Source organism: Bos indicus, chromosome 5 (assembly GCF_029378745.1).
Source record: "Bos indicus isolate NIAB-ARS_2022 breed Sahiwal x Tharparkar chromosome 5, NIAB-ARS_B.indTharparkar_mat_pri_1.0, whole genome shotgun sequence".
In the NCBI taxonomy this organism is placed as follows: Eukaryota; Metazoa; Chordata; class Mammalia; order Artiodactyla; family Bovidae; genus Bos; species Bos indicus.
In genome coordinates, this window is record NC_091764.1 from 68694353 (window position 1) to 68719303 (window position 24951).

Genomic DNA, 24951 nt, shown 5'->3' on the forward strand with positions numbered 1-24951 from the left:
GACAACTTTGGCAAACATTTCATGTACACTTAAAAAGAACGTAGTTTGCTTTTTTTTGGTCGTTGTATTTTGTATATATCAAGTAGGATCATATTTAATTATTTTGTCTGAATATTCTGTCAGTTACTGAGATAATTGGGTTGGAATCTCCCACTGTGTTATAGATTTGTCTTATTTATCCTTTGTAGCTTCGTCAACTTTCATTTTATGTGTTTTGAGACTAAATAGGCACATAACATTTAGAATTGTTATAGCTTAGTGGTGAGTCAAACCTTTTATCATATCTGGTAATGCTTTTTGTCATAGGTCTCTTTTGTATGATAGTAACATAGCTGTACCAGTTTTCTTTTAATTAGGTCTGTCCGCAAGGTCCTTCTGTTACTATCCTTTTATTTTCAACCTGTTTGGCTCCTTTATTTAATGTGTGTCTCCTTTCAGTTCAGTTCAGTTCAGTCTCTCAGTTGTGTCCAACTCTTTGCGACCACATGAATTGCAGTACACCTGGCCTCCCTGTCCATCACCAATTCCCGGAGTTCACCCAAACTCCTGTCCATCAAGTTGGTGATGCCATCCAGCCATCTCATCCTCTGTCGTCCCCTTCTCCTCCTGTCCCCAATCCCTCCCAGCATCACAGTCTTTTCCAGTGAGTCAGCTCTTCACAAGAGGTGGCCAAAGTACTGGAGTTTCAGCTTGAGCATCAGTCCTTCCAAAGAACACCCAGGACTGATCTCCTTTAGAATGGACTGGTTGGATCTCCTTGCAGTCCAAGGGACTCTGAGGAGTCTTCTCCAACACCACAGTTCAAAAGCATCAACTCTTCGGCGCTCAGCTTTCTTCACAGTCCAACTTTCACATCCATACATGGCCACTGGAAAAGCCATAGCCTTGACTAGATGGACCTTTGTTGGCAAAGTAATGTCTCTGTTTTTGAATATGCTATCTAGGTTGGTCATAACTTTCCTTCCAAGGAGTAAGTGTCTTTTAGTTTCATGGCTGCAGTCACCATCTGCAGTGATTTTGGAGCCCCAAAAAATAAAGTCTGACACTGTTTCCACTGTTTTCCCATCTTTTTTCCCATGAAGTGATGGGACCAGATGTCATGGTCTTAGTTTTCTGAATGTTGAGCTTTAAGCCAACTTTTTCACTCTCCTCTTTCACTTTCATCAAGAGGCTTTCTAGTTCCTCTTCACTTTCTGCCATAAGGGTGGTGTCATCTGCATATCTGAGGTTATTGATATTTCTCCTGGCAATCTTGATTTCAGCTTGAGCTTCTTCCAGCCCAGCGTTTCTCATGATATACTCTGCATATAAGTTAAATAAGCAGGGTGACAATATATAGCCTTGACGTACTCCTTTTCCTATTTGGAACCAGTCTGTTGTTTCATGTCCATTTCTAACTGTTGGCTTCCTGACCTGCATATAGGTTTCTCAAGAGGCAGGTCAAGTGCTCTGGTATTCCCATCTCTTTCAGAATTTTCCACAGTTTATTGTGATCCACACAGTCAAAGGCTTTGGCATAGTCAATAAAGCAGAAATAGATGTTTTTCTGGAACTCTTTTGCTTTTTCGATGATCAGCGGATGTTGGCAATTTGATCTGTGGTTCCTCTGCCTTTTCTAAAACCAGCTTGAACATCTGGAAGTCTACGGTTCACATATTGCTGAAGCCTGGCTTGGAGAATTTTGAGCATTACTTTACTAGCGTGTGAGATGAGTGCAATTGTGTGGTAGTTTGAGCATTCTTTGGCATTGCCTTTCTTTGGGATTGGAATGAAAACTGACCTTTTCCAGTCCTGTGGCCACTGCTGAGTTTTCCAAATTTGCTGGCATATTGAGTGAAGCACTTTCACAGCATTATCTTTCAGAATTTGAAATAGCTCAACTGGAATTCCATCACCTCCACTAGCTTTGTTCATAGTGATGCTTTCTAAGGCCCACTTGACTTCACATTCCAGGATGTCTGGCTCTAGGTGATTGATCACACCATCGTGATCATCTTGGTCATGTTTAAGCAACATGTATTTCTCCCCAGTGAAACTCTTATGTATGTCAATACTGATACTCATATTTAATTAGCACCTGATTAATGCTTTCTATTTGTTTATATTCTTTTCTTGCTCTCTTTTGAATTATTTTTATTTTATTTTTCCTTCTGTTACTTTCATTCAGTATTTTACTGTTCTTTTAGTGGTTACTGTAGAGATTTTAAGATGCATTATTGAACATTCAACTCCAATATAAATGAGTAATTCACTTTCCAGACAGTATAAGGCTCTTAAGCCCTTTTAATTCTATTTACCCCTTCTCACCTGTGCTGCTGTAGTGTATTTTGATTCTATGTATATTTTAAACCATGTAAGGCATTGTTGCTGTTGTCTTTAGTAGTATTCATTAGATTTACCCATATATTTACCTGTTCTGTTGCTTTTTATCCTTCTTGAATCCCCTCATCTTTCTCCTTGTGGAATACCTGTTAAAATTTAACTTAATTTTTTGTTTTCTGGCTTCCTTTGTTTTTGTTGAGAAGGCGGCTGTCAGTTTTGCTGTTTTTTCCAATATATGTCTTTGTTGGATTGCTTATAAAATATACTTTTTGGTTTTTAAGCAATATTTTTTGATGTACCTACATGAGGTTTTCTATGTGTTTTTGGTACTTGGGATTTGTAAAGCTTTTGGAATTTGTGGAAAATTCTCAGTCATCAACTCCTTAAGTATTGTTCCTGTTCAATTATCTGTTTTAATTATTTCTTCATCTAACCTACTACTAAACCCATCTACTGACTTAAAAATTTTTTTTCTTAGTTCTTAATTTTAATTACTTTTCAGTTTGTTTCTTTTTTATAGTTTCCAATTTTCTGAAATAATTTTGTGTTCTATTTCCGTCTGCATACTTAGTGTAATTACTTTGAAGCCCATGTCCAATAATTGCTAGTTATTTCTATTATCTATTTTTTGTTGTTTGTTTTTTGAATATATGTTATCTCTTTGTATGCCTGGTGATTTGTAATAACACAAATTGTATATAAAACTATAGACATAATTTGAAGATCTGGGTATTGTTTTTCTTCCTCCAGAGAGGATTTAATATTTGCTTCCAATACGCATTAGTCTAGGACAACTAGTAACTGAGATTACTTCAGCCCAGTCATGGGTTTAGATCATTGTAAATCGGGACCTAAACTGTATGATGGCTGTTTTTTTCTAGTTCACCCTTACTTTTTAGCAGGTAGTTTTTAAGAATCCCAACTCAGAGCCTGGTTGATTTAGCAGGACTCCATCCTCTCCTTGATAGGCCATGAGCTCTTATTTTTATCCTCAGGGATCCTGAAAGATATGTCTGGCTTCTGTCTTTGTTATCCTCTTTTGGAATGGGCAGATGCCTCTATGGGAAAGCAGCCTCAGATGCTGAGCTCATGTCTCTGGGTTTCTGTCTTCTCCCTATCATGGCCTTGTGGTTTCTTATTTTCTTGATAGCTCTTTGATACCTTCCAAGAGTTAAAAAAAATGTTTTGTCCAGATTTTCTGGTTTTCTACAGGAAGGTTGGTCCAACTTATCTATTCTGCCATTTACAGAAACAGACCCCAGACCTTCCCCCACCCCATTTAGATGTTTAAAATTCATTCATCCTTCATGTGTATCCTTCACAAACTAATGACCATTAATTAGTTTGGGAATGAGGTGATGGTAGCTTGTGACCTCTGTGTCCCCTCCCACCTCTCCCCCCAGAAAACCTCTTTTTCTGCCTGCCTTAGAGTTATACTTTCCTTTTCCTTGTCTCTGCTTTTTAACTTTTCCCAGTGCTGCAGTAGGTTCAGGGTCTGGTGTAATAGCCCTGTAGCTGACAAGGTAAGACTTGCGACTCTTTCCTGCGTGTATACCCCAAGCGCTGATCTTATTGTCACCTCTTAGGAAGCTGCCTACTCTCATTTCTTGGTCCTTTTAATTGTGTCGCATCTCCTTACCATAGAGCTGCTATTGGTTGACAGAAAATTCCCCCTCCCTGCATTGTGTCATTCCTTTAGTCAGCCACTGTTACTCAGGGTGGAGCTGGAGAGAAAGGTTGAGAATCACTGGCATATAGCTGCTGCCCTGGCACCTTGGATATATTCACAATAATATAGTTTAGGTTCATCTCTAAACTGTACATGTGTCTCTTTTTGGTCCTTCTTTATGAACCCAAAGAATCTGCATTATTCTGTTTCTGTGTGTTCTTTTTGGATCTAAATGAAAATATGTTTGAGAAGTAATAGCCTTTTTCTTATTTTGTATTCTATACTGTTTCCTTGGGTTTATTAGCACTAAATTTTTTTTAATCCTCACAGGACTTGTGGCTTCCTTTATAAGTAGAAGGGTAAGAGAGACCCTATTCTTGGGGCTGGAAGGAGAGAAAGTTGATTAGCAGCAACACAAGCAGAGGACATGGTAGCAGATGGATGGTAGGGGTTGGTCTGGGTGAGAAAGAAAGGGGAGATTGGTTTGGAACTGAGGAGTGCTGTTGAACGTCTGTACTGGCCAGAGAGCAGCTCTCTTTCTCCTCATTTTTCACTTCCTACTTCCTTAGAGCCCTCAGCCTTTGTCTTAAGCTGCAGCAAATAGGAGTCTTTAATCCTCTTGTCTGGCAGGTAACATAAGGATGAATAGATACCTTCCTGACATCCCAGTCGTTTCTCTGAAAGTTTTGTTTTTTTTAATGGAAATATTCTTTAATTGCAGTTATATACTGTAATGTCAAGAGGACACTGTAATGTCAAGAGGACTAACCTTCTAGTGTGTGATAGGTTGCATAACTTTAAAGGGGTGCTTTGAAACTTCACCACCATGTATAATACTGCATGTAAAGAGTATTTCAGAATCTTAAATGCACTTTAGAAACACTAGATATTGGTGAGTTGAAGAATTATTATCACATAGAGAATGAAATCTTGAAGAATGAAACCTTTTATTGTGATTTTAATTGATGTTTTATGTTGGTTTTTTATAGGGCTTTTTATATGCATATAGTATTAGTACCATTATTAAAACCACAATGAATCTCTACATGTCCATGCAAAAGCCAATGACCAAAACATCAGTTAAAGCATTATGCAGGCTTGTTGAACTTCTCAAGGTAAGTTTTGGATTGTTTTACCTTGCCATTATAATTGAGAAATGATCCAAGCATAAAGTAGGATTTTTGGGGGTAAGGTTTGACTTCTTGATTATGAGTATAAAAAATTATGGGAATGTGTTTTTGTCTCTTAGATAAAGGAACTAACCAGTGACAGAAATTTCTTGCATAATTTTCTGTGAATGGCCAATATACTTAAACTTTATTAAAAGTTAACATGTAGTCCAAAAGAAAAGAAGGAAAATGAAAAGATTAGTCAAAATATTAGTGGTTTTACTCATGGAAGTTCTAAGTGTGTTACATGAGTTTTAAAAACTACACATAAAATGTTATAGTATTAAAATGCATATGAGGCCAGTCAGCGTGAGGCTGTTTGTTTTATAATATAGAGGAAGTGTTGTAATCTTGGGATTTGAATGCTTTTGAAAATGTGGTAAAATGTTTCTTAGCATACTCTTACGTAAAGAAATAAAACTCATAGGTGGGAGAGCCCACTTGTAGCTTTTTGTAAAACCTGAGCTAAAGATTTGCTAGGGAATTTCTGTTAATAGTGGCTTTAGATATGCTTAGGAAATATAGTTTGGAGATCTTATCTTTAGATTTTTAGCCGTTTTTTCCTTTAAGGTATTATTAGTTATATTTATTTTTAATGAAATGCAAATACAGAAGTATATATATGTATAAATGCATGTATATCTTATATTTAATATGTAAGCATAATTTAAAAATAATAAACACTTAAAAACCTATTATCCCATTTAGGAAAGCGAATGTTACCAGTGTTTTTAAAGCCCCCTCTCTTGTCCTTCCTGGACTGCATCTTAATCTACCCTCTTGGAGGACCCGCTGTCCTGAGCTTCATGATTCCCTTGTTTCTTTTTAGTTGGTGGCATATGACTGAACTTATCAACCACTCATTGTTTAGTTATAAATGTTTTTGAAGTTTGTATTAATGGAGTGATGTCTCATGTATTCTTTGGCTTGGTTTCTTTTTACTCAGAATTTTTTATTTGGTCTTAACATGTTGGAGTGAGTAGCTGTAGTTCATTAATTTTCATTACTGTGTAGTCTTCCTAGGGTTGGACTTTTGGATAGTTTCCAGTTTTTGCTATTTTAAATCATGTTGCCATTCTTGTATTAATTTATGTTTCTTGGTGTAATTGTGCAAAAGTTTTTATGAGGTGTTATAAACCTATGAGTGGATTGCTGGGTTTTATGCTATGTATATACTCAGCTTTTAAGATGATGCCAGATTATTTTTCAAAGTAGTTAACATCAGTTTACATACCTCCGTCAGTATATTAGATTTCTGTTGTTCCCTGCCTGGCCAACATTGGTATTATCAACCTTTTGTGTGTATGTGTGTGTGTGTGCATGTGTACTTGTGAATTAGTGTTTATAGACGACTTTATATTTAACATTTCCCTGATGATTAATGATAGTATCTTTTCAAATATTATTAACTGTTTCTTTTGTGAAAAATATTTTTATGTCTTTTGTTCAGGTATTTGTTGAATTGTTTGCCTTTTTAAAAAAGTGCTTGATTCATTTGGTGTCTACATATTCTGAGTACTTATCCCTTGTGTGTGGCAGGTATTTTCTCATACATTGGTTTATCTTTTAATTTTCTTTATAGTGGCTTTTGATAAACAAATTTGTAATTTTAATACAGTTGAATTGACCAGTCTTACCCGTTATAGTAGTGCTTTTTTCATCTCATTTATAACTTTCTCACCAGGCCCAAAGTCATAAAGATATTCTAGAATTGTGCCTAAAGATTTTAAGTTTTAAGTTGATTCTCACAGAATCACTTCTGATTCTTTTTAGGCTATAGAGCATATGTTCTACAGGAGAAGCATGGTTGTGGCTGATTCGGTCTCACATATAACACAGCACCTTCAGCATCAGGCTCTTAATTCTATTTCTGTGGCCAAGGTATAAAAGCATAATTATATTATCTTTCTAGTTTGCCCTTCTGTTGTTTTGTGTTTTCTAGTTAAGCCTGTTTATCCACAATATTCTTGGTTGTAATCTCCAAGGTATTCCATGATTTTACTGAGAGTGATGAGGATTATCTTTAGCCTGAATTTCCAGCATTAACACAGTTCTTCTAAAAAAGACATACTGTGCATTATTAAAATAATGTTGTATCTTTCTTAAATTAGTTCCTTGTTAAATTGATATGGTAATTTTGAGGTACACCTAGTAATTTGCTCTTCCTGATGGTGCTCAGCAAGAATGTTACAGAAATAAAGCATCTGACATTTTCAAAAGAAGTGAATAGGGAAAGTATTTGTCTTAAGTGCTGTTAAGTTGAATCATGGAAAAGATAACTGAAAAATTTTTCCTCATGAGTCTTTTGTTACTGCCTCAAATTTAAAGCTGGTATGTCCTGTTTCCTTTTATCTTTAAGAAAAGAGTAATTTCTGACAAAAAATATAGTGAACAGCGTCTTGATGTGCTCTCTGCTCTAGTTTTGGCTGAAAACACTCTAAATGGACCAAGCACAAAGCAGCGACGACTTATTGTTTCTTTGGCACTGAGTGTGGGCACACAGATGGTAAGTGTATTGCTGTTGCTTACAGAGTGAAAATGAGACCTGAGCTTTCACACTTCCCTTTTTACTGACTTAAGAAACCTGTCCTTCAAGTGTGACTTCTCTGCGCTTTTCCCCTCCCTAATAGAAAACATTTAAAGATGAAGAGCTCTTTCCACTTCAAGTAGTCATGAAGAAACTGGATCTTATCAGTGAACTCCGAGAAAGGTAAGTAGGGATATGTAATGGTAATGAAAGATACGGGTGATGGAAACATCAGGGCTTTTTTTTTTTTTTACATAGGCTAGCAGTCGAAGGAATATAATCTAGGTAGACCTTTGGTTCCTCCTTATAATTTCTGCGGCATGACTAGAATGAGACTGACAAGGGTTCGTATTTCTTTTACTTGTCTTCTGTAGTAAGGATGTAGCTTTTGGAAGAACTCACTTGAAAAATGTGATCTAGCCCTTAGAGCATCTGGCAGACTCTGGAACTGTTGTGCTTATTGTGATGGGTATCTCTAATGGACTCAGAGTTGCTGCTTTGTAACAAAGCTTCATCTGCTTGTGAGAGACTTAGAGCCATCTCACATAGTCTTCCATAATTTTATTTGGGACAGAATTTGAGTTACATCGTTGGTTAGACAGTCACTAAGATGGATTCATTTTTGGAAGGCTTATTTGTATAACTCCTGTGGCTTTATTGTTTTCTTTTTATCAAATAAGCATTGAGTTTCTTAGAAGAGAAAATGGATTTTCTGAATTTTGATTTCCAGTGGAACTAAGATTACAGCACAATTTTTATTTAGTGCTCATATTTATAGCATAATGTTTTTGTTATTCTGAGAAGCTCAGATTTTTGTAGTTAGTGGCATTTCACTTTCTATCCATGGAAGAAATACGGAACTTTTCTTCACTCTATTTATGATCAAGTTGTTGCCCTTTTATAAAGCGTGAAATAGTCACTTGGCAAAGATAATGAATAGGTTGAGTGCCACTGGTTTCTGTTGTTGCTGTTTTGGTCACAGTTTCTTGAAAGGTCTCCTTTTCAACTTTGAGACAGGTAAAATGGTGCATGTGGTACAGGGCTTGTAAGCCTAGTCGTATCAAATAGTACTGAAAATTTAAACTATCTTAAAGTTACATTTTTTAAGTATGCTTTAAAACTAAAATGCATTTATAAAATTCGAACAGTGTCACATATTGGACTGTTTTGTTACCATTATTTGAAAAATATGTATTTTGTGACTTTTCTATGCTAATTTTGGGTTAAGTGATATAGGGAGTACAGATAGGAATAGACAGCTCTTACCTTTACAGTATGTAATGTCATTCTTTTCATTATTTTGGAGGGTGACTTCACTTTTGGTACCATTAATTGCTACTTTACATTGTAGAGTCCAGACACAGTGTGACTGTTGTTTTCTGTACTGGCATCGAGCTGTCTTCCCAATTTATTTAGATGACGTATATGAAAATGCTGTTGATGCAGCCAGACTACATGTAAGTAAAAGAATAATGTAAAGAACATTATTTATTCATTTTTTTAATATACGGTGCAAACCATTTTAATTAATTTTAAAATAGATCATTTAATAAACCATTTAAAAACTGGTGCTGTTTTTTAACAGTGCTATGCATATAAATTTTATATTAATATAAATTAATTTGAATATATACTTAACTCTTAACATATTCCTAATCATTCTCATTTCACTGGGTTTTAGTTTGTGTCAAAATAATTGACTTATTTGTCAGCAAGGTATTCAGATCTTTCCACTTCCTTATGGAAATGAAGTATTTGAATGCTTAAGATAAAAAGGATTAGTTAATGTGATTTTTTTTTTTTGGTATTAGCATATGCTTTAGAGAATAAAATTCAACTCTTAGGAAAGTAAGGTCAGATCAGATCAGATCAGTCGCTCAGTCGTGTCCAACTCTTTGCGACCCCATGAATCGCAGCACACCTGGCCTCCCTGTCCATCACCAACTCCTGGAGTTCACCCAGACTCACGTCCATCAAGTCAGTGATGCCATCCAGCCATCTCATCCTTTGTCGTCCCCTTCTCCTGCCCCCAATCCCTCCCAGCATCAGAGTCTTTTCCAGTGAGTCAACTCTTCGCATGAGGTGGCCAAAGTACTGGAGTTTCAGCTTTAGCATCATTCCTTCCAAAGAAATCCCAGGGCTGATCTCCTTCAGAATGGACTGATTGGATCTCCTTGCAGTCCAGGGGACTCTCAAGAGTCTTCTCCAACACCACAGTTCAAAAGCATCAATTCTTCGGCACTCAGCCTTCTTCACAGTCCCAACTCTCACATCCATATATGACCACAGGAAAAACCATAGCCTTGACTAGACAGACCTTTGTTGGCAAAGTAATGGCTCTGCTTTTGAATATGCTGTCTAGGTTGGTCATAACTTTCCTTCCAAGGAGTAAGCGTCTTTTAATTTCATGGCTGCAGTCACCATCTGCAGTGATTTTGGAGCCCAGAAAAATAAAGTCTGACACTGTTTCCACTGTTTCCCCATCTATTTCCCATGAAGTGGTGGGACTGGATGCCATGATCTTCGTTTTCTGAATGTTCAGCTTTAAGCCAACTTTTTCACTCTCCTCTTTCACTTTGATCAAGAGGCTTTTTAGTTCCTCTTCACTTTCTGCCATCAGGGTGGTGTCATCTGCATATCTGAGGTGATTGATATTTCTCCCCGCAATCTTGATTCCAGCTTGTGCTTCCAGTCCAGCGTTTCTCATGATGTACTCTGCATATAAATTAAATAAACAGGGTGACAATATACAGCCTTGACGAACTCCTTTTCCTATTTGGAACCAGTCTGTTGTTCCATGTCCAGTTCTAACTGTTGCTTCCTGACCTGCATACAAATTTCTCAAGAGGCAGATCAGGTGGTCTGGTATTCCCATCTCTTTCAGAATTTTCCACAGTAAGGTAGTCATGTGTAGAAAAACAGCCTTCAGATTGAGGCTTTGTCTTTTAAGATAGGTAACTTCTGTAATATAATTCAGAGATGTAGTTTCTCTAGATTCACGTACAGTCTGGTTTTCTTCTTTAGTACATGTTCAGTGCTTTACGTGACTGTGTGCCTGCCATGATGCATGCAAGGCATTTGGAGTCCTATGAAGTACTTCTGGATTGCTATGACAAGGAAATTATGGAAATTTTAAATGAGGTAACATTTGAGATTGAAAAGCTTAAGATGTGTTTGGAATGCAGTGTTTGGAAAAACTTTTTGGGTTGAAGCAGACTTTCACAAATGTATGATTCTTACTTACAAATCACTGTCTAGAACAAAGGAACTGTCACTGTTGTGCTAAATTGGTCTTTAATTCCTAATTTTTTGTATAGAAATCCAGATTAGGAATTTGGATTTTTTTTCCTTTTACTTTTCCTTTTTTCCTTTTCCTTTTATATAAGTAGTATATTTGAATTTAAAGTCTTATTCATTAGAAGACTGCAAATGCAAAATTGCTTTGAATATTGTCTGCTGCTCATGGTAATATAGTTAAGACAACCATCAATGTTGAATTTCATTTTGAGAGCTAATGACTGAAATCTTTGATATTTAAACGTAAACCCTGTTTGTTGTGTAACAATTTAAATGCATCTCTCCTTGTTCTAATGAAGTGTGTGTTGTAAACACTGCTATCTTTAAAACTGTATTTTCAGACAGCAGTGTTTTTATATGGAGGGAGGAATTAAAAATGAGTGAATTTTACAATATAAACCTTCTCAGGTTTGATAAAAATGTGAGATTTTTAATATAATTTATCATGCTGAATGTTCATATTTAGAAAATAAGGTACATGTCTTGGTCAGTATTTAGAACCCCATGTTATACCAGAGAAGATGATTAATTTCATTGCTGTTAACTCAGTGAGTTTTGTGTTTTTTTAATAATTGTATATGGAAGCATTTAAAAATTTTTCTCTTGCATGTTCTCAGGATCTTTCTTCCTTTGTTCTGGTTTATATAAATTTTATGCTCCATGTTGTATATTCATGTTCCTTGTGGTGAAACTACCAGACATTAGCTTTTGATTTTCTTTGCAAGGTTATTATACTTAAAATACTAATGAAATCATTAGAACTCATCTGACTGCTTCCTGGTTAAAAAAATAGTCATTGATGTAAAATGGATAGCAAAATAATTTCACTTTCCCAGTGAAACAGTATTTTACCAGGGAATATTTAGGTTGACAGTTTGACAGATTTTTTTCATCATTGTATTGAGTATAAAGCTCTTCACATTGAGAACACGGACATCTAGAAGTATCATACAGTTGGAATATCATTTTGAAAATTTAAGATATCAATTCTTTTCTGAATAGCATTTGCTGGACAAGTTGTGCAAAGAAATAGAGAAGGACCTGCGGCTTTCTGTGCATACTCATTTAAAGCTGGATGACAGAAACCCTTTCAAAGTTGGCATGAAAGACCTGGCCCTTTTTTTCTCTCTGAATCCAATTCGGTTTTTCAATCGTTTCATTGACATTCGAGGTGAGTGTTCTGGTTTTCTTCTTAGGGTCATATTCTATATGTGTTTGCTCTGTTAAAGAACAAATAACAAAAACGAAACCTTGAGAAAAATCTTTCCTTGTATTAGTCCGTTTATTCTTGAATTCCTTTTTGTTTCTTCATTTTTGTTTTCCTGGCAGCTTATTGTGTTATTTAAAGAACACTTTTTAGCTCTCAGTCTTTTCTTTTTAATTAATTCATTTTTCAGTATTGTTTTTGGTTGCACTGGGTCCTCGTTGCCGTGTGCGGGCCTTCTCTAACTGCAGCAGGTGGGGACTTCTCATTGTCGTGCGCGGGCTGCTCGTTTGGGGGCTTCTCTTGTGAAGCGCAGGCTCGCGTGCACACGGCAGGTGCGGCCTGTGGGCTCTAGAGCACAGCCGCATTAGTTGTGGTGCTCGGGCGTAGTTGCTCCGTGGTGTGTGAAACCTTCCGACCACAGATTGAACCCATGTCCTCTGTGTTGGCCGGCAAATTCTTATCCATTGCACCACCGGGGAAGTCCCATTCCTAGCACCTTATTTTAAGGGAAGAAATTTAATGTTCAAAGACAAGTTGTTTTTAGTGTCATTTTTCTTCCTTTCCTACTGTTATCATGAAGCAAAAAAAGTTTTGATTTTTTTGTTTGTTTTGAAGCTTATGTAACTCACTACCTAGACAAGACTTTCTACAATCTAACGACAGTAGCTCTTCATGACTGGGCTACTTACAGTGAAATGAGAAATTTAGCTACTCAGCGTTACGGATTGGTTATGACAGAGGCCCATCTTCCTAGTCAGACTTTGGAACAGGTATAGTATAAAGTGTTCTTAGTATAGTCTAATGGTAGCTTAATAGTATTTCTCTAAGACAATTTTTAAAAAAATTTTATTTAGTATGTGTTTATATTTCAAAGTTGAAAGTGAAAATATTTGCTGTATATAAAAACCTCATAGTTGAGAAGAATAAAAAATTAGTGCTGATTTGCTTTATGAAAGAATTTATCACATGCTTCCAAATGTTTATACTTCACCTTTTGTTGAAATTTTGGTACATACATAAATTTATGTACAGCTTTTCAGAAACAAATGTAGGATAGTGAGGTGACTTTTGCCGAAATTTTACAAGTTTAGTCAAGGTCGCGGTTAAGAATTTTAAACTAGATATAATATATGTGCTTCAATATCTTAAAAAAATGGTTTTAAATTTATAAAGTTGTATTTGTTTTTAAATTTGAGTGCAAAATATTTAGCTTTATTAATTCAGTAAGCTAATTTACAATATGGTTGTATCTCAGGAGTGCAAAGATTTGTTTTCAGTTAATTTGTATGTAATTCTTTCTAAGATAATCCAGATGTAATATTTACTAAAATCCATTAATTCAGTTCAAAAATTTGAAGATCATAATTTTTCATTTGTCTCACTGCATATATACGGGCCAGTTCCAGAATCAGTTTGTATATCCTTTCATTCACTTATTTAAAAAATTAATATTTATCAAAAATTCGCTAGACACTACATGGTGTTGCTGGAGAGGGATGCCATTTCATTCTCCAGAGGTCTTCCTGACCCAGGGATTGAACCCATTGACTGCTTTGCAGTCAGATTCTTTACCACTGAGTCTCCTGTGAAGCCCTCAGTGTGTTTAGGGATACAAAAATAAATAGAAATGGTCTTAGCTCATGTACCTGTAGCCTAGTGGAAGAAAAATAATGAGTAAATAAAATTTTAGATTAAAATGTGAGAAAATCTATAATAAAAACTTAATCAAAGTGGTGTTTTGGTATTACTTTGAGCCCCAATTAGAAAAGCTATGGAATAGTTTACATAATACCATTCATTAGATATTAGAGTAATCACTGAAGAATGAAGGATTCTTATTAGGTAACTTGTATATTAAAGGTACATATGGGTGAGCTCAGCCGCCCAGTCGTGTCCTACACTTTACGAACCCATGGGCTATAGCCCACCAGGCTCCCCTGTCCATGGAATTTTCCAGGCAAGAATACTGGAGTGGGTTGCAATTTCATTCTCCAGGGGATCTTCCTGACCCTGGAATCAAACCTGCATCTCCTGCATTGACGGGAGGATTCTTTACCACTGAGTCATCTGAGAAGTCCTTATATTCAGGGTGGTCTAGTATAATTAAAAGAAGCATAAAGATTTGGAATTAGACTTTCTAAAATCCCTAGGTTCTGCCTCTTCCTAGCTTTTTGATTTTGCAGAACTTTCTTAGTTTCATTTTCTTTAGCTGTGGAATTTATTTTTTTCCTCCTTTTTAAAATTTTTTAAATTATGAAAGTATAGTAACACATTTATAGGTGACTTAGAAAATATAGTACAAAGTTACATATAGTCCACTATTCAATTATTTTTTTAAGTAGATAAATTAAGATTTAATTAAGATTTATACAATTTTCACACAATAGTAGGATAGAAATTCTATTTAAGTTCCCATAGACTATAAACCAGGAGACACTGGAACATATCCAGGGACATAAAACAAGATGTAAAAATTTCACGGTCTAAAGGTAACTGAAGTCATACAATGTCTGTTCTCTTATCACTGTGGAATTATGTTAGAAATCAATATCAAAAGGTACTTGAAAGTAGTCCACATATTTTCAAGTGCAGTGTGTCATTTACCAAGAGAGATCTTTAACTTAGCCATTGAAAGCCTCAGTAAAGATAAAAGACTGAAAAAAACAAAGGATGATCAGCTGTGGAATTTAGAAGAATAATATCTTTTTGAGAATTCCATGTAAAGAACCTTGCACAATGCCTGAAAAATAGTATATACTTTAGAGATCACCACATATTCTGGCTTCCTTTTAGAATCTGGCTGTTAATTTACTTTCTAAAGAATATAGAAAAAAATCCTTGGGAAGACAAATATTCTCAGAAGTGGTAGGGCAATGATGTGAGTCATGGATCTTTGAAGTTTTAACTTTTCCTATCTACACAAAAGGTGTAACAGTCAGATTTCCCCAAGCAGTTAGTCCTGTTTGTGTGTGTCAGAAGCCTAGTCTGATCTTTGGTTGTATGTTTTCTGTAGTTCTTTAAAATAATTTTAAAATATTGGGTGACTTAATGTAAGCAGTAAGTTACTATATTGATAAGTTTGATTATTTTAAACTAATGATAGTAGAACTTATATGTGGATTGTTTTGTAGGGCCTGGATGTCTTGGAAATTATGAGAAACATTCATATATTTGTATCTCGATACCTCTATAATCTCAACAATCAAGTGAGTAAATAAAAATTTTTTTATTGTGGGTAGGTGTATAGTAGGAAAGGCTGAGGGGCAAAGAATTGATTCTTAGCAGTGAAAGTTAGTAAAATAAAGGAAACAATGATTGTTTAGAGATCTTGTTTATTTCTTTGCTTTGACTGTATTATCTTCTTGAATGACTTTCCAATTATCTCTAATAAAATAGAGTTCTAAAATTCTTAGATTAACTGACCAGTGTTTGCTATGGATTGTGTTTGTTTTATTACAGATTTTTATTGAACGAACAAGTAATAACAAACATTTGAACACTATTAATATTCGGCATATTGCTAATTCAATTCGAACACATGGCACAGGAATCATGAATACAACAGTAAGAACCTTCTGGGAGGGGGTGTTGTACAGATGTTTGATGCTGTTTAATTTGGAAGTTTAAGATAGTTTTTTCATTGAATATTCTGATAAATACACATTATTACCTGTTCATATAGTACCTGAATTTCCATTTTTCTGTTGTAATTGAAGTATTTGGCACTGAAGTTGTGTAAGATGGAAATGGAAGCTTTGTGATTCAAAAGGCACTTTAGAATGTCTTACCATCACAAGGTCATTATAAATAACATTGGAGATTTGAAGACATCAGCATAAATATATATATCTGTGTAGATTGTCTGATAGTCTCTGAAAAGTTGCTTTTGAAAGCAAATCATCGATAGTTTATTTAATATCAGTCCCTGGTGGCTCTGCCACCAGGCAAAGAATCTACCTGTAATGCAGAAGACCCAGGTTTGATCCCTGGATTGGGAAGATCCCCTGAGAAGGAAATGGCAACCCACTCCAGTATTCTTACCTGGAGAATTCCATGGACAGAGAAGCCTGGAGGGCTACGGTCCATAGGGTCGCAAAGAGTCAGACACAACTGAGCCACTAACACTTAACACTTGCATGCTCTTTTTTGGGGGAGGGTACTTACTAGTTATTTGATACCCTTAAAAATAGCAATTTGCTAAAAATATCTCAAATCTTCCTAAATATGGGCAGTCACGTGAGAGACTGAATCATTTGAGCTTATATGTTGTTTTTCCTCTGTTGGAAAAAGAGAAATCTTTAAATTTACCTGCTTTTCAGGTCACGGTTTCTCCTTAAGGAAAGAATAATGTGAATGTTTAAATAGTACAATATTATTAGGCATATTTGGGAGTAAGAGAATAAGGAAAAGTTACATGACTGGAAGGTTGCAAAGGACCATTTTTAGTGTAGTGGAGAAGATGTATTTGAGCTGATAAGTAACATCGTTGGAGCTCTTTGTTAGTGGTTACCAGTAGAAAAATGAGACATGGATGGAGTTTGAGATTTCAAGTCAGGAGTCATCTGCATAGAGATTTCTGAACCTTTCAGGATCAAACTCTTCTTTGACCTCATCTATCAACCATTCATGTAACAGATGTAATTATGCCTGTATTTTATGTGTCTCAGGCACTGTGCCGGGTGCTGAGATGAGAAAACCAGACATTTCTTGCTCTCGTAGTAATTGTACTCTGGCGGGAGAAACAGCTGTTAATCAGTTAACCACACTAATAAATGTAAATTCCTGATGTCTGGTGATGATGAGCTGAGCACAGAAAAAATAAGATCAGAGACTGGCAGATTTACCTACTATTAAGATGTGTAATAATCTTCTAAGAGCTACTACAACTGAGAAGATCAAGAAAAAGCAGTGTTTAAAGCTGCAAGAAAAGTTCTGAGAAAGCACCCACTTCTGTAACTGGGTGATGAAGACTGTTAGTTAACATGGGCATATATATGCCAAAATAATTGGTAATAGTTGAAGGTGGTGGCGATGGAAGTTAATGCAAGGCTTTCATCTGTGGGTCAGAATTAATCTTGTTTTGACTTTAATCGTAGCTTAAACCCTACTTTTTCAGTGTTTTCTAAGTCTAGATCAGGGCCTTTTAATCCATTCTCAAAACACCTCCACTTGTCATTTTACAGGTTATTGCAGTCGAGATTTCCTAGTTTATTTAACATATACTTGTCTTAAAGTCCCCGTCACTCCCACTACAATACACTTGATGATGACAAGGGCAGTGTCTAGCATGAGAGCAGGTACATTGTTTTGCACATAAGAGGTGCTCAAAATATTTATGGGTAAATAATTGAATGTTTACTATCTTCCTTTAGGAAAGGTCAGAGAGCTCCATGTTTTTTACTTTAGTATCAGTTCATTCATGTAGCTTGGTAATCTCCTGAGTGTGGTTTATGACATAAAACGTAGCGTGTTGGCAAATCTGGTTTATGATTCTCACTATAGCTCTTAGTCATATTATTATGTGAATATTTTTTCCATTTTTTAAATCTTTTTTTTGTGTCATAAAAATATTTAAGAGGAGCTTTTAGAAAGTTCTATAAATTTTGGCAATAAAAACTTCATTTAAGTATTTCAGGTCCAAAATGAATTAGACTTTATAAATGGATTATTTTATTTAGTAGTACTGATTTGAAATTAATTTTTATATTTAATTTTTCCAATTTTAATTTTATAGGTCAATTTCACCTACCAGTTTTTGAAAAAGAAGTTCTATATATTTAGCCAATTTATGTATGATGAACATATCAAATCCAGATTGATTAAAGATATTCGGTTTTTCAGGGAAATCAAGGACCAAAATGATCATAAGGTATTTTACATGTTCTTTTGAAAAGGTGGTTTGATTCAACTATTGAATATATTGACATACCTTACATTGCTGTGCTTTACTTCATTGGGCTTCGCAGGTGCTGTATTTTTTAACAAATTAAAGGTTTGTGGCAAACCTGCGTTTTCAGATGATGGTTACCTTTTTTTAGCAGCAAAGTATTTTTAAATTAAGGCATGTGCATTATTTTTTTATATGTAATGCTATTGAATACTTAATAGACTAAGTACAGTGAAAACGTAACTCTTGTATTACACTGGGAAACCATAAATTAACGTGACTCACTTTATTGCAGTATTTTCCTTGTTGCAGGGTCTTGAACCAAACCTTCAATATCTTCAGCGTTTGCCTATATAGCAAGTGTTTATGCTGAAATTCACTATGAGTTGCTCTGTTAGCGATTTTGTTTTCTTTTTTATTTTTCACATAACTCCCTGGTTTGGCTTCCAGTTTTCTGTATTTTCTCTTATAATTTCTTACCCTTTGCATTCTCTGTAAGTGAAAGTGTAAGGAAAAAGTAAATGATGAATGTAACCAGGTATTACTTTTCTTCATTTTAAAATAATGCAAAAGCAGAACATGCTCATTTTGAAACATTTAAACAATGTATTGTTTAACATTTAAACTAAATGTTCTCCTTCATTTCTGTTTTCTCCCAATTCCATTTTCTGGGGGCAGTTGCTATTAATAGTGTCATGTGACGTCTTCCAGATGTCTGTGTGATAAACATGTATTTGTGCGTTACAAATACTGCTTTTTCCCTTAACAAAAATGGACTAATACTAAACATGCTGTTTTGCAGTGTGCTTATCACGTCAGCACCTATAGATCTACCTCATTCTTCTGCAGAGTTGATAGTAAAGATGCATACTGTAACTCCTTTAATGTCCTACTGAGAAATAGTTATTCAGTAGCCTCTGATTTCTCTGTGCTACCAGCAGTGCTACAGATAACATCCTTGTATATTTATCTCAGTGTTAGGGACTGTTTTTGAAAGACAGATTCCTTGAAGTGGAAAAGGGCAAAGAAGATGATGATTTAAATTTTTGATACATGTTGCCAAGTACTCTAAAAGTACTGCACCAGTTGACAATCCCACCAATAATTTATAAGAATGCTATTTTACTTTTGCCCTCTGGACTGAATTTTCCCATAGTGAAGTGAACTGTAAGTGTTAACTGTACAGAGGCTGCATATAGCCATGTGGATAGAGAAACCAGCAGGCTTGGATGGATTTTATATTTGATTTGCCACATCCAAACCTGTTTTTATTACTCTTCTTAAGCATCACCTAGTTCTAGCCCTCTTATATATTAGTAGTTCATTCTTTTCAGTATCAGAGCAGCAAAATAATTAATAAAATACAGATCAGTTATCAGGAAATTATATTAACTCATTTTTATTGAATCAGAAATTAATGTTCAGAGAAATAAATGGTACTGTTGTTGTATAAGAATTGTTTCCATTTGTTACTTATATAAAATGAATGATTGAAAAAAAATTGACTAAGACTTGAAAAACCTTGTTTTAATCGGTGATGGCAGCTAGAAATTTTAGTTCAGCTGATGTATGTTACTTGGGAAGGAGTGTGTTTTTATGTAAGCCCCTAATACTTTTCAGCCCATGGAAACTTACCACAAATCTTGGTAAGATGTTTCTAGGAAGCATTGATTTCTTTTATCTATCTGATAGAGCAGTTGGAAGACTGATATTGGTAATGGGAAATCTAAGTTTGGTGGCATTCATAATTATTCCCTTTAATATAAAAATATTTAATTTATATTAACCTTGAATATTGGTAGTTTTTGTGCTATATGTAATTTTTTTGTCATTAAATTCAGTAATTATTTTTTTTAACACAATGGAAATGCAAAATTAGAACAGTGATATTGGTATGATTGATTTGGTAGATATTTTATGTTTTAGGAGTCTTTATTAATAATGGCAATCTTCAAATTTTCTCTCTAGTATCCTTTTGAAAGAGCAGAAAAATTCAATCGAGGCATCAGAAAACTTGGAATAACCCCAGAGGGACAAAGCTACCTTGATCAGTTCAGGCAGCTCATCAGCCAAATTGGTAAGTTATTGTAAACATGTTGGAAAGTAAAGTACAAATGCCAGGAATCTGTCTGATATATTATAAATATCTCATAGGAATGAACTTTAATATGTGCGTGCCTAAGTTTAGCTTTATTCCACTAGTAAATTCCTTTCCTTACCAAAAGTTTTTCAAGTATGATTGGATGGTTGGTGCACAAATAATTGATAGATAAATAAAATATTTATAAATACATTGTGGATAAATAAAACCTCTTCAGTTAAATTAAAAATATAACTCATCTCAAAGGCCATACTCATAATAGTCAACTGGTAATTATTTATTGGGTGCCTATTCTTTTCAAGGTCCTATTTCAGACTTTTAAAAGAGATTCCCTCAGGTTAAGCCTGAATGCAAAGATGTGCGGTGTTAAGGTGAAAAGTTATTTAATAATTTTTCTATGCTCCATCATTTTATGTTTATATGTAACTTCTTGAGTTGTCCTTCTGCCTTACAAGTAGAACTTGTTTTCTGAAATGTGTAACACTATTTAAAAGGAAGAACTTCACTTAAAAATAATCCAAGATTTAAAAATCTGTATACTTACTTGAGCTTTTCATATGCATTACCTGTATTAATGTCCTCACGGTAACACTTGAGATAGGCATGTAATCATCTTTTTAAAGATGAAGAAAGAGAAACTCAGAAATAAGTGGTGTTGCTGGGATTTTAACCAGGGTTTTTCGGCTCCAAGTCCGAAGATGTTTTGTATTCTTCACAGTTGCAGACCGCAGGCAGTTCAGTAAATTCTTATTGACTCTGAAACTGAAACTGTGTTGTTCAGTCATGTCTGACTCTCTGTGACCCCATGGATGGTAGCCCACCAGTATCCTCTGTCCCTGGGATTCTCCAGACAAGAATACTGGAGTGGGTTGCCATTTTCTTCTCCAGGGGCTCTTCCGACCCAGGACTCAAATCTGGGTCTTATGCATTGCAGGCAATTTCTTTACCGCCTGACCCACTGGGGAAGCCATTATTGACTCTAATTTGGCAAAATTTGGCCTCCTGAGATTCATTGATTCATTTATCAAACATTTATAAAGCCTTTGTTATACCAGTTATTTTTCTTGATGCTGAGAATACAAATAGCCTTTGTTCTCAAGAGGCTTTAAGTTTACTAGTGGGAAAGGTATAATAAACATTTAGTTAGGGAATAAAGTCAGTGAGCACTAGCTAAAATTATATAAATTAATTGGTTTACACATTAAAACTTTCTATTTTGTATTAGTACAAGAACTTAGAGACTTCTACCTTTGTAAATTTTTAATTTTAAACAATTTAATAGTGAGATACTGTCTAGTAATCTTTTATTCATAGTGATGTTTAATGTCACATTAGATTGTAAATTTATGGAGCAATAGTTGTTAACCCTTTTTGAGAATTTGATGAAAATACTGAATTGATTTTCCTCAGAATAATGCCCCTATGCATGTTCACATACAGTTCTGCATGTAATATACCAGAGGTCAGATACCCAAAGCTAGAGTCCGTGGTACTCAAGAGCTGTTTCTTCAGAGCAGTGTTGCTTAAAACTTAAAAATTCACACACCAATAAGTTTTTTCCCCTTGTGAATACTGCTTGTGGTAGTACTTATTTTATGTTTTTACATTTTCTAAAAGTAGTTTTGTACTATGAAGTAATCATTAATTCATGAGCTTAGGATGCTAGTCATTTTGCCCCCCAATGTACATGAAAATACACATTTTTCCCCAGTACACAAAAAATCATGTCACCTCTGCCCCTGGCATGTATTGCACAGTTGGTGAATATTATCCTTTTCACTTTATTCCAGTATTTTATTCTTTATTCTTTTCTTAGGAAATATAAGTTCTTTACCTCTGCCCGTAAAAATTGTAATATGCTTTTGAGTCTGTTAACTCTGTTGAGAAAAGGAGTAAGGAATCTAGAGCTGGGAGCAAAATGAGAAGTCTTCTTGTCTAATAACCTGCCTGCTGAATGAATAACCACCACCATTAACATTTATTGAGCATTCGTTATGTGCCAAAGTTATTCTGAGTGCTTTATATGTTCTAACACATGTAAAACTCAATGCTGTGAAGTAAGTATTATATTCATTGATTCCACATATTTATTGAGGACAGTACAGTATTTCTAGGTGCTGGTAATATCTATGACAATAAACCCAGTGTTTAACCCATTATAGCTTAATTTAATAAATGAAGAGACTAAGATACAAAGTTTATAACTTGACCTAGGTTTTGTAGCTAAAAAGCACAGAGTTCAGATTTGAACCCAGTAGTCTAGCTCACAGTAGTACTCTTTACTGCTGCTCCCTATTTGCTTCTCACTAGCATATTTTGCGGAGAAGGCAATGGCACCCCACTCCAGTACTCTTGCCTGGAAAATCCTATGGACGGAGGAGCCTGGTAGGCTGCAGTCCATGGGGTCGCTAAGAGTCGGACACTACTGAGCAACTTCACTTTCACTTTTCACTTTCATTGGAGAAGGAAATGGCAACCCACTTTAGTGTTCTTGCCTGGAGAATCCCAGGGACGGTGGAGCCTGGTGGGCTGCCATCTATGGGGTCACACAGAGTTGGACATGACTGAAGCAACTTAGCAGCAGCAGCAGCAGCAGCAGCATATTTTGATCAGCCAATTTGGAGGAAAACAGTTTGACCAATTTGATGGAAAACAATCAAACTAGATACTTCATTTTTCTAAGATGCATATTAAAGAAGCATTTTAACATCATTTCTTATATTGGGATAAGCCTTGGATTCAGTGATACCTAATTGAAGGTTTTTAATGATATCAGATGAAATAATGTCTGTTAAGTGCATAATTTTATTATTGTAATCTATGAAGTATTGACTACTTCTTATCTTTTTGTTTGTTCTTACAAGTATTTTCATTTCATTTGAATAGGAAATGTTGGCTTTAGGGTTGGAGCAGTGAAGAAAACAAAAGCTATATCATAGATTTTGCATTCTAGTTGGGGGAGATACAGACAAAAAGATATGTATCAGTAATAGGAGCTGAGTAAGGTGACATATCATTAAACACTTAATGATTTTAAATGATTTAAATGATATTCAGGGAATGATATAGTTTAATGACATTTAGGGAAAGCTCTAAGTAGGTGACACGTGAGCAGGAACCTAAATAACATGAAGGAATAAGCCACGTGCATGCATAGCTAAGGAAAGAGTTTACCAGGAAGAGGTGGTGGTAAATGCAAAAGTCCCGAGTCTGCTTAGCATTTTTGGAAACCAGTTGGGCTGGAATGGAGTTAGTGAAGACCCAGATGGTAGGGTGTGGTATCAGAACAGTTGCAAGAGGCAGAATCAAAGAACCATTAACCTCTATATAAAGGAAACATTGTTGAGGGGTGGCATACTGAAGGTGGAAATAGATCAGGAAACCATTGTATAGTGTAGTATTCTAGGCAAGAACTGCTGGTGGTTTGGAATAGGGTGAGAGCTGTGAAGGTCGGGAAAACTGGTTGAATTCTGGTGACATTTTGAAGGTAGAGCCAGTGTAATTTGCCATTGATTGAAGTATGAGGGAAAGGAGGGCTTCCCTGGTGGTCAGTGGTAAAGAATCCTCGTGCCAATGCAGGAGATGCAGGTTTGATCCACAGGGAGGATCCCCTGGAGAAGGAAATGGCAGCCCACTCCAGTATCCTTACCTGGGGAATCCCATGGACAGAGGAGCCTGGTGGGCTACAGTCCATGGGGTCACAGAGAGTTGGACACTACGAACTAAACTAAACAACGACATTGAGGGTAAGGAAGGAGGCAGAGATGACTTCACTGGGTTTGGCCTGAGCTACTGGAAGGATAGACTTGTCAGTTTCTGAGGAAGAAAATATAACTGGGGGTGAAGATCTTCAGTTGGAGTTAAACTTCTTAAATTAAAAATTCTTCTTAGACATGGAGATGTAGGCATGGGATTAAAAAAAGCCTAGAGGAACAGTCTTGTTTGGAGATACTAGTTTGGGAGGAATCAAATAAGGATTTCTTGATACCACTTGCAGCTGTGTGTGTGTGTGTGTGTGTGTGTGAGAGAGAGAGAGAGGGAGAGAGAGACATGTTATTTAATGTGAGTGAAGAAGCTGTTGATAACAGTAATTTTTAAATGTTTGAGTTTTTAAAATGTGCTCAATTTAATGCATTTATCAATTAAAACAGTTATTTTTAAAATATTTAATATAGATGGTATAAGTTTATGTACATTTATATTCAAAGAGTTGGACACTACTGACTGAGCAACAATATTTTAAGTGCACGAATATGTAACTTTTATTTTTGTGGAGCAAAACTGAAGTAAAATACAGCAAAGTCTCTTGGTTCTTACGAGTTGAAACCTTGTAATTAACTGCTATATATAACTGTATTCCTGATTATTAGAACTTAGAGTTATTTGTATAAACATCTGATTTTTTTGTGTGTATGTGGTTTTTAAGGTAATGCTATGGGCTATGTACGAATGATAAGATCTGGTGGCCTTCACTGTAGCAGCAATGCCATTAGGTATGGATGCAAGCATATTTTTGCCTTATTTATGCCATTTAGAAATTTTATGTCATTTAAATCTGTCTTTATTGTAAGTAATATTGTAGAAGGGGCTTTTTTCTTTTCTTGTTGATATATTTTGAGATCAAATATGGAAGAAAACCATTAATCCTACTACTTAAATATTTTTCTCAAATTTTAAACCTGTATTTTTTGAAATTAATTTCTTTTATCGGTGCAGTTTGAAATGTTCTATAGATTACATAATTTGTAAAGATTATAATTTGATGATTATAT

At 35.3% G+C, this 24951-nt stretch overlaps 1 protein-coding gene across 6 annotated transcripts in view; it reads left to right on the forward strand.

Moving 5' to 3' along the window:
* The window catches only part of WASHC4 (WASH complex subunit 4), a 57653-nt gene that overhangs the window by 20894 nt on the left and 11808 nt on the right, over window positions 1–24951 (forward strand). For all 6 annotated transcript variants that reach the window (XR_011566669.1, XR_011566670.1, XM_070789647.1 and 3 more), the window contains 13 exons: window positions 4981–5106; window positions 6934–7041; window positions 7520–7666; window positions 7791–7870; window positions 9039–9144; window positions 10712–10828; window positions 11987–12155; window positions 12807–12961; window positions 15323–15397; window positions 15651–15755; window positions 17926–18060; window positions 20047–20155; window positions 24606–24672. Coding sequence is in view for 4 of the 6 variants with exons in the window: in XM_070789647.1 (XP_070645748.1) it covers window positions 4981–5106; window positions 6934–7041; window positions 7520–7666; window positions 7791–7870; window positions 9039–9144; window positions 10712–10828; window positions 11987–12155; window positions 12807–12961; window positions 15323–15397; window positions 15651–15755; window positions 17926–18060; window positions 20047–20155; window positions 24606–24672 (1499 nt within the window). In the remaining 2 variants the exon portion in view is untranslated. The remainder of the gene's footprint in view (window positions 1–4980; window positions 5107–6933; window positions 7042–7519; window positions 7667–7790; window positions 7871–9038; window positions 9145–10711; window positions 10829–11986; window positions 12156–12806; window positions 12962–15322; window positions 15398–15650; window positions 15756–17925; window positions 18061–20046; window positions 20156–24605; window positions 24673–24951) is intronic.